This window comes from Equus asinus, chromosome 7 (genome assembly GCF_041296235.1).
Source record: "Equus asinus isolate D_3611 breed Donkey chromosome 7, EquAss-T2T_v2, whole genome shotgun sequence".
In the NCBI taxonomy this organism is placed as follows: Eukaryota; Metazoa; Chordata; class Mammalia; order Perissodactyla; family Equidae; genus Equus; species Equus asinus.
In genome coordinates this window covers 79,112,826-79,123,024 of record NC_091796.1, presented here as the reverse complement: position 1 = coordinate 79,123,024, position 10,199 = coordinate 79,112,826, and the positions used below count along the sequence as shown (strand labels likewise).

The window sequence follows — 10,199 nt, the reverse complement described above, 5'->3', positions numbered from 1 at the left end:
CACAATGCTTCTGAGCTGACCTGAAGTGAAGTAGGTCCTTTTCCTGGTCTTTCCAAGCTGCTAGTAAGGAGTGAATATATCAATTTAAGACATTGATATCTTTTGTCTTTGAGAATCCATGGGAGCGTTTCAATTTACAATGCAGTTGACTGGCTGTGTTCTATCATTGTCTTTGAGTTCCCCACCCTAAAGAAAACTCAGCTTTCTGACACAAAGTATTAATAATCAATGTAAAATTTACTGAAGATTCCATAGAGAAGAGAAGGTTTACACTGCACACCACACAACGAGTAACTCAGGAAATCCCCTTACTAAATTTCTCTTCCCCACAAAGCCCATCACGAGCACCCCATCCTCTCCTCACTTGGCCATTTCCCTATGTAGGGCCCAGCCTGGATGGCTCTTCTGTTGCTCCTAACCCATACCCTCCCAGCTCTTTCCCTCTCCCTCCCTCCCTCCCTCAAACTCATTACTTTTACACACAGCAAATTAACTTTTCCCCAGCTCCTGCAAACTGGCACGTCCCTCCCCAGATCCTCTGCAAATAAGTTCATTTCTGTCACAGGGAACTAGTGAGGAATATTACATTCCATAAATTAAATATACATGTATTGGGAAAATTATTTTGCTACTTCGTGCCTCAGTTTCCTGGGAATAATAACAACAGCAGTGACATCATAGAGTTGATGTGAATTAACTACATAAAGTTCTTAGAATGAGTGGTGCAGATGAAGCACTGGACAGATGTTAGTTGTTATTATCAAATAGAAAGGGATTATTAGTACCAACAAAAGTTCTTGTCAAAATGTCACATCTAAAATAATATTTTAATAACACTGCTCAGCCACCTATTAAATTAATAGCAGTTAATCTTTTTTTTAAGATTGGCACCTCAGCTAACATCTGTTGCCAAACTTCCCTTTTTTTCCTTCTTCTCTCCGAAGCTCCCCAGTACATAGTTATATATTCTAGTTGCGGGTCCCTCTGACTCTGCTATGTGGGACGCCACCTCAGCATGGCCTGATGAGCAGTGCCATGTCCGTACCCAGGGTCTGAACTGGCAAAACTCCAGGTCACTGAAGCAGAGCGCATCAACTTAACCACTCGGCCATGGGGCTGGCCCCACTTAGTAATTGATCTTGTGAGGAAAGATCTATCTAAATGATCTTATATGTCTGTTCTGCAATTAGCAAAATTCAGTGGGAAAACTTGCAAGCTGATAGAACTGAAGTGGAATCTTGGATCTGTCAGTTTGTCAGACTACAAACTGTGTAGTCTCACACAAATTACGTAGCCTACTTGAGTCTCGGTTACCTCATCTGTGAATTGGAGTTTTTCGTTCTCTGTGTCAATTATCCCAGGTGAGGTATGCAAGGAACTCAGCAAAGAAGATAGGTGATAAATGAATGGCGAGTATTATTACTGATTAGTGGATGAAAAAGAATCTGCTTACAGATGATAGACATTCTGTCCTAAATCATTTCTTCAAATAATTCAGTTAAAAATATTTCTGTGGTTTCTTTCCTGCTTTTTGACCCTTAAACAATGTTTAACCTGCTGGATGCATCACCAAATGATGGAAGGTAAGTGGACAAAAGATTTCTGAAATGGGATTTTCAATTTCCTCTAGATTGTGAGAGAGGAGACCAGACTCTGACGACAACAGGGTTGAGAGGCATAACTCTGGTGTGTGATGCTCCCAACGGAAATCATCCTGGTATGGGAAAGCCTTGGAGTCACTGCCTCACACCACCAGAGGGCAGGCTAAGACCACAGAACACTGAGTTTTGGGGCGCTGCCTCTTGGATGAAGTCCAGCTCTGGTATAGGGGTGCTCTCTCCCATAATCATGATTCCTGACTTCCCTCTCTGAGTTTTCATTTTAGATACTGTGAGGCCAGGAGATTCCAGGCTAGGTGACTGCATCCTCTTTGTGCAGAGCTGCCTTCCCAAGGAGTGTAGCTCTGTGGCCTGCCCTCAGTGTAAGCTGCCAGTCTATCATATCCTCAGGGAGCACGTTTACTACAGTGCACCGAAGGGACAACATCCTTGCATATTGCATTTCCCTTGACCTGGGGAGTCTCTTTTGGGCAAGTCAAAGTCTTCCTCAGGCATTGGGAGAACAAAGTAAGAAACTTCAAACCCTACAGTGGTGTGAGAAGATGCCCAGCTTTCAGAAGTCCCGGCACTTTGCCAGCAAAGATGCAGCAGTGAGGTTCTTCAAGGCTTGTTTGGTGATTTTTATGGGAGGGGGCCTGGGTGAGCAAACTAATTATATTGGAGTATGACCCTCTTTAAACACACAGGAAAAGAATCTTGACCAAACCCTTGTAAAGTTGTCTATGCCTAACCAGTTCATTGGACTTTACAGTATTGTGAAGGCCCCAAGGGCAGCCTTCTTTCCCCTACCTGCTGGCTTCCCCTTCTCTCCCCATCAAGGAAGGGCAAGAAGCCACCACAGTTGTCACCCCTTTTCCCTTCTTCCTTTGCTATGCTCTCTTAATTGCTTTTACCATGAGCTTTCTCTGAAATTCTGGTGTGTGAGACCAGAAAGGCCTATACAGATGGCTAAGTGCCATACCATCCCATGGGCCCAGGCAACAGTTCCTGATGCAGCCCCAGAAAATACTGTCTCCTACATACAATTCACTGGGGAAAAAAAAAAAAAAACTTAGGCTCTTCATCAATTTCCTCCAGCTAATAACCTCAGCTTTTCCTACAACTGATACAGGGCCTACATCTATTAACAGGGGCTTTTCCTACAGGGCCTACTTTATTAAAGCGTCAGAAAATTAGGGAATGTGAAATTAAGAAAGAAGCTTAAAGATCACCTACCTTCGACTAAGACCCTTATTTTACAGAAGGGGAAGATAAGGCCAGAGAAGAAAGGTGACTTGCCCAAGGTCACATAGCTGGTTAGTAAAAGATTCTAGACTGAAATCCAGTTACCCTGCCTACCAGTTGAAGACAGTCCTGTTCACCCTCAGTTTAAAGTGTTGGGTGGGAACCGTTATTTTTTCCCAAAGGTGATAAAGTCTGCATGTCCCTATTTGTGAATGTGGGGTGAGGAGACAAGCCCCTAGGAGCAAGTACAATGTTTTCAGCATTTAGAATGGTACTACATGAATACATACTAAAAAACATTTATTAAATGAATGGATGGACATGTGTGAACAGGAGGATGGAGAGTGGCCATGTGCACAATATTACCCATGGCTCAACAAAAGCAGACAAGTCAGGGGCACATGGGTGTTAGGGAGTGTGTTTGTCTCCTGGGTATGAAGCCTGCGTGAGGTAGAGTGTGTCTATGCATAAGCCGTGTCTCTAAGTACCAGGTATGCTGAGAGTCCAGTCTGTGAGCCCAGGATTGGACTTAACCTCTTTGGGCTCCATTCCTTTATCTTGCGTAACATTAAGTAACTAATGTAGATCTCCAGGAATTGTCCCAGACCTATGTCAGACCACAGGCCTCAAGGAGGGAATGAATTTCACAGGAAGGTTATTTTGTCTTGTGGTCTTATAACACTGCGCTCTTTTTTTGGGAGGGGAGAGGCGGGTGGGGAGGCGGTCTTCCTGGAACATGTAATGGGTAGAAACCCAGCATTCCCACCTCTTAGCCTCCAACACATCTGGCTCCACTCCAAAATCTCAAGTCCCACTTCTCCCTCTCCTCTGTTCATGAGAAATGAGAACTTGGAAAAGAGAGAATTTTGAACTGCTTGTAGATGGTGAAACAATCTTAAAATAACCAGTGGGCTGTCTAAATTTTTACTACCTAGCTGGCCACTGATTTCATTTTATATCCCTTCCATATCCAGTGAAATCAGTGTCCTGTAACCATTTATTCTTCTTTTATCTGTTATGGGAAAATGTTCCTAAAACACAAAGGAGCTGGTTTCTTAAATTACATTTCATACTGCCATCCCCAGACCACCCACCACTTATGAATATATCTGTCCCAAAGTTCTAGTCTTGCGACATCAGGTAGATGATGAGATGGGAGAGGAGACTGGAAGAAGAGGACCAACAGAGAGCAGCTCCTGTCTTTTGGAGACAAGGTTCCTGGCACTTGACAGATCAGGTAAAGGAGAGTTGTGGCTCTGAAGGTTTGCCGAGTGGGTTCTGCCACTGCCTCCAGTGTCTGGAGCAGGCTTGACCTCCCCAGCTGGGGCTGTGACCCCAGCACAAGCAGCTATATTACCATGGCTGGAGGTCGTCCTTGCTACTGAGTCAAATTGTAATATGTTTCTCTGGAAATGAAAATTAACCTGAGCTTAATTCCTATCTCTATAAAAATAAACACCAGATGAATGAAAAGGTGAGATACCCTAACTCACCATGATATACAGTCAATTTTGTGCAGGGAATGGGCTCATTTAAGTTCTCTTTGATCTCATCAACAAATGGATATCACATTTAAATTCAGGTTCCAGCCTCTTTGCTCTAATCAGTTTTATGATATGTTGCAATGCACAAAAATGTACCTGGGTGCTAGGGGTTAGGTTTCTGATAGGCTCAGCGGTTACAGTGGGAAAATAGGATCTATAAAGAAAAATATTAGGAATGGAAACATTTAGTCTGAGACTGGTCAGGATAAGGATGACATAAATATGCCCCCAAATATGGGAATTTTGCAAAGCAACCGCTGATCAGTTTTTGTTTGTTTGTATCACCTTGTAAGCCTAAGGAAAGACACAAAGTGCTTTACTGACAGCAAAACATGACAGATCCTGGACGGAATAAAATGTTAGGATGTCAGCAGTCAGGCAGCTCAGGGGGTTTCTATCATGGACAAATTCTAGCAGAGAAGAGATGGTAAGGATTAATGAATGTGACAGTTTTTTATTGAGTTACTACCATGAGCCAGGCAACAATTTCCCATTTGTAATACATCAATGTTAATAAAAGAAAAAGAGCCCTGCCCTCATGGACCTTATATTCTAGCATCTGGATATAGATATTATGTAATAAACATGTAAGTAGGTAAATTCTGTGGTATGTTATAGGAAAAAAAATAGAGAAAGATGATGGAATTTGGGAGTTTGTAGGGGAAGAGACAGCCGTTACAATTTTAAATAGTGTACTCCAGATAGGCCTCAAGGGGAGGTTGACATTTGAGTAAGCACCTGAAGGAAGTAAGGCAGTTAGCCACGTGCATATCTAGGGTAAGTGGGCTCCAGGCAGAGGAAACAGCCAGTGCAAAGACCCTGAGATAGGAGTGTGATTGGAGGAACATAGGAGGCAAGCAGGATTGAAGCCAAGTGATTCAGGGGGAGGGTAACAGGAGGAAAAGGGAGTGGGGAGGGGCAGACCATAGGCTTTCTGGGCCATTTTAAAGCCTTTGGATTTTCTCTGAAGGGCGTGGTGAGCTACTGGAAGGTTTGGGGCAGAAGAATGACATGATCTGATTTACACACAACAGTCTCTCCGGCTGCTGGGTTGAGGCATACATCTGACCTGAGCCAAAGCTTCCTTCAGAGGTTCTTACATCTCACAGCTAGAAAAACAAGCAGATGAAACACGGAGATGCAGCACAGGGCAGCAAAAGGTAGTTTAAGGCAGCTAGAGAGTTAGTTATGAAGAGGATTGTTTTGAACAATCCTGTGTTGAAATTCCAGAGATATTTCCCAAGATGTACTAAGCCTTTTAGCAGTGGCTGTCCATTTTTGTGCCCTAGAGAATGTGCTTACTCTAAGTGTGCCACTCCAAGACTTTGGAGTCATCATTCATTCAATGAACATTTATTAAGCACTTGCCATACACTAGGGACTTTTCTAGATGTCAGGTCAAACAGTAACACTCTCTCCTCTTTTCATGTTGCTTATATTCTTATATATAGACAAGGCACTGACTTTACACATAAAAAATAGTAGACTATGGGGCCAGCCCCATGGCGCAGCAGTTAAGTGTGCACGTTCCGCTTTGGCAGCTGGGGGTTCACTGGTTCAGATCCTGGGTGTGGACATAGCACTGCTGACAAGCCATGCTGTGGTAGGCGTCCCATATATAAAAAAGTAGAGGAAGATGGGGACGGGTGTGAGCTCGGGGCCAGTCTTCCTCAGCAAAAAGAGGAGGATTGGCAGCAGTTAGCTCAGGGCTGATCTTCCTCAAAAAAAAAACTAAAAAAAATTAAAAATAAATAATAGACCATGATAAGTGCTTTGTGATATATATGAGTCAAAGGTTCTGAGGCGGGATTAACTTTCATTGCCTGCAGAGTAAGGGGGCTTCATGAACCCCATTTCCTTGGAGCTGGCTTTTGAAGTTGTAGAAGTTCATGGAATACTCAGGGAATGGTGCCTCCTCCACAAAGGAATATGGAGTGAATAGGGGATGTGGCAGGAGCGCAGATGAAAGTTATGTTTCAAAAGGCATGAAATTCCTTGCTAAGAAAATCAGAATGAACACTGTAGGCAAAACCAGGAGAATCCCATCATCATTTGTATCTTTTAGGTAACTTTCAGCTGTTTCAAAGATAGGTTTGAAAATCACAGTGAAGTTTCTTTCCTTCTCTCCGCCAGCCCCCCACCACCCCATTTTTGACCCTGTAGTTCTGTAGACATGGGTGTTACTGGAGAAGCCTAAAGGCAAGAGACCAAGAGTTTCTTCTCTGGAGACCACCTAGGGACTACTTTAATAGGTGGATGATAAGAGTTTAAACCAGCAAGGTTTCCATGGCAATAGAGGGGCAAGGACAGATGGAAAGATTTCAGGGATATCATGGGAAAGGTTACTCTACGTCACCTGCACACTATACTATTATCTCATGTCAGATAGTGTGACAGGCGAGGCTTCTCTGACTCATCCTGGTAAATGGCACGTGCGGGGCTGTTTCCTAAGCTACCATGTAATCTAGGCGCACGTTTATTTGTGTGCCCATTAGGTTGCCAGCTTCTTTAAAGCAGGGTTATTTTTTCATCTCTGTGTTCCTCGAGCCTTCTAATGACCCGCCAAAAGGTGTGCCAGATGGTTGCTGAATGAGTGGAAAATAGACATTCATAAATTAAGATCACAGGCTATCTGGCAGTAAAAGCACTAGCATTAAAGGTTCAATGATAGCAAGACAGTACGCTGATTACCATTCCACTTTTCGCAGCACTTCTTTTTTTAAAAAAATTTTTATTAAGCTGGCAAACTCCCCATCCCACAAATAGCCATAGAGGCTGAAGTACTAGCTTCAAAATAACTTTTTTTCCTAGATCATTTTATCGGGCGGCAATGTGCAAGGGAGTGTTCTAAAAAGACGTTAGTCAAGATGTAGAACATGGGAAATCCCGTTTCCCCCATCAAATTGACGAGGAAGCGGAACCCAATTCAAGTCCCCAGATCCCAACTGCACGCCGGCGCGGCGGAACCAAACCGTTGACGCTGCGGTTTCTGGGCGCTCGCGCGAGTAAGCAAGCACGGACCGATTGCTTTTGCCTGGTGGAGGCCCTTTAGGAGAGGACCGTGAACTCGCAGGCTGCGGAAAGGCAGAGTCTAGGACGTCCTGGTCTGTCCCGGAGCTTGAACCGCTCAGGTCGGGGAGGCCGTACTGGGCGCGTTTGGCGACTCGTCCGAGCGGGTCGGAGAGTTCACTCATGTTTGCACACGCGGTGATGCGCGCCCTGCGCAAGGACAAGACCCTTCGCTGCGGAGTCGCCGTGTTAGTGCTGGATTGGTGAGAGGCAGGAGGCTTGAGGAAGCATCGGCGGCATTCCGGAAGGGGTGGGGCCTCCTGCTGGGCCGCAGAGAAGTAGCGGGAATGTGTAGTAGGGGAGGCCGGGGTCAGGGGCCGTGGCCCTGAGGGGGCAGTCGATGGCTGGGGAGTTATTAGACAGTCCTTCTGCTCACGGGTGAGAGACTTGCAGGCCTCACAAAGTTAACGTCCATCAGAGCCAGACTGTAACCCAAGTCTGGATGATTGCAAAGCCTGCATTCTGCTACTTAGTACAGCGTGACGCCTCTCGGGATCGCTGGGACTGAATGCAATTACTGCGTAATCATACCATTTGGGGCATCCCCATGCATCAGTTTCCTAGTTTGTGAAATGGGCTTAATCCGAATTTCACATGGTTGTGAGGATATACAAAGTGTTTAGCACAGTGTCTGCCATGTGGACTCCCAGAGTGGTAGCTGTGTTATCCTTTGTATTTTTCCAGCTCCTTGTATGTACCCTTAGTGTGTTACTACTCACATGATATTCGGTTGTTTCTTTATGTGCTTGTACCCCTTTCTACACTGAGTGCCCTGAGAATGCGGGTTGACATTGGTATAACCATGGAAGGATTAGGCCTTGGAATCAGACCCGACTTGAAATCCGGACAACTCCCTTTGTTTGCTCTGTGGCTTTGGGCCAGTTGTTTGCTTTTGTAATCCTCAGTCTTGTCCATAAACAGCATAATTTGGATAAGCTTTAGAACAGGCGGTAGGCCTTCCAATCTGAGTGAAGTCCAATGATACTAATGAGGCCAAGGACAAAGGCGACTTCGTTTTAAACACAAAACAGTTTGGGAAAGGTTATAAGGCTTATCTCTGGTGGCCTGTCAGACACACTAATTGACCTATTGGCACAGTTGGAGTCAGGCAGACAAAATATTGGATTCAATGCTCTTAAACTAACAGAACTGCTGGAATGAATGCAAGTAATAGGTCCTCTTTCCCATGTAAGAAGGTTATGTAAAGAATGTCATGTTTTTACATAGATTCCATAATTACTATGACACCTTCAAGGCAGATTATTTCCTCTGATAAATAGTAGGAATCTGTGTGGAACAACATACAGAAGAGGATTTTAAGGTACTGGGTATACACTAATAATTTTATCCTTTCCTTCCTTGATAAACCTCTTGAAAAAAATAATGAATTTGCTGTGTCAGCTTCTTCTCTACTATTCCCTCAATTGCCCCTGCTGATGGCAACAGTGACCCACTACTTTCTAAATCCAATGCTTTCTCATCTTTATCCGCCCTGACTGTTCTGTACTACTAGTGCTGACTTCCTGCTTTCCAAAAACCCTGTTGTCTTACCTAAAGCCAGTGTGCTTCCATTTTTTTTGCTAGCTTGCAGCTCATTCTCATTTTCCGTCATGGTTTTCTTTGGTCTGTCCATTAATCTGTATTTTTCAGCACTCCATTCTAGCACTGCTAATTCCACATGTCCAGAACCAAACTTGATTTCTTTTCCAAGCTTTGTTCTTCACTCTTCACCTCCTTCAGCCACCGGTACCAGAGTTCATCACGGTCTTATTCAGTCTGTCTCTCTGTCCTCTCATCTATTTATTTTCCCTACTACCTTGGTTTGGTCCTCAGTCATGCCTTATGTTTCTACTCACATTCTCATGTTTCCTACTCAATGGGCAGGAAATTTGAATGGCTGGGGACTAGGATTATCTTGAGGCTTCTTCGTGCACAGATTTACTCCCTAGGCTGGCATGATTTTTGTGGCACCTACTCATGGTCCCTCTCTGCTTCTCATAGCATGGTCCTGAGTCCCCAAAGGAGCATTCTGAAAGAGAGTATCTGGAGACTGAGTTCCAAGGGAACCAGGTGGGAACTTCTTTATTTTTAATCTAGACCTGGAAGTAACCAAGGTTCAGTTCTGCTGCATTCTGTTAGTTACATGCAAACCACTCAGGCCAGCTGAACCCAGATTCAAGGGGAGAGAAATTAAGACCCCATTGTTTGATGGCAGAATGACAAGGTCACCTAGCATAAGAGAAAATGGGATGAGAGAGACCTTCAGAAAATACTGTCAAATATATATAATATATGTGTACATAGATATTTGTGTGTGTACTTGTGTGTATACACAGAGAGAGAGAGTTGTTTTTTTCCCCCAGAGAACAATAATATTAGTCAATTAGTCTGACCTTTTTTTTTCCTGCTTTTTTGCAGGAATCAAGGTTTTGCCCCCATCGGTGCCACTTCCGTCTCCCCTCCCCATTATTTTTGTGGTAGCTGCACATGGCTACTATACGCAAAAACGTATCCTTAGACTAGGTAACCACTGTGCAGGCAAAAGGGCATTTGCCATAAATACTTGGAATGGCCATTCTACCCAGCTCTTCACCTGAGTAAGTGAAGCTTTATAAAGAGGAAGGTGGTCTGGCTTCTCAGCCTTCATCACTAATCAAAAATAAAGAACAGGTTTTCCTTCTCCCTGTAATTTGGATGATACATGTAATCTCAATTTATTGAGGTTTCCCTAGAGCCCTTTAGC

The 10,199-nt window shown here is 44.1% G+C and overlaps 1 protein-coding gene across 1 annotated transcript in view; it reads left to right on the top strand.

Moving 5' to 3' along the window:
• The first annotated feature begins 1,545 nt into the window (after positions 1-1,545).
• LOC139045799 (uncharacterized) overlaps positions 1,546-10,199 on the top strand; it is a 30,054-nt gene continuing 21,400 nt past the window's right edge. Inside the window, exons 1-4 of the mRNA XM_070514537.1 lie at positions 1,546-1,583; positions 3,929-4,080; positions 7,398-7,659; positions 9,458-9,526. Coding sequence (XP_070370638.1) covers positions 1,546-1,583; positions 3,929-4,080; positions 7,398-7,659; positions 9,458-9,526 — 521 coding nt within the window. The remainder of the gene's footprint in view (positions 1,584-3,928; positions 4,081-7,397; positions 7,660-9,457; positions 9,527-10,199) is intronic.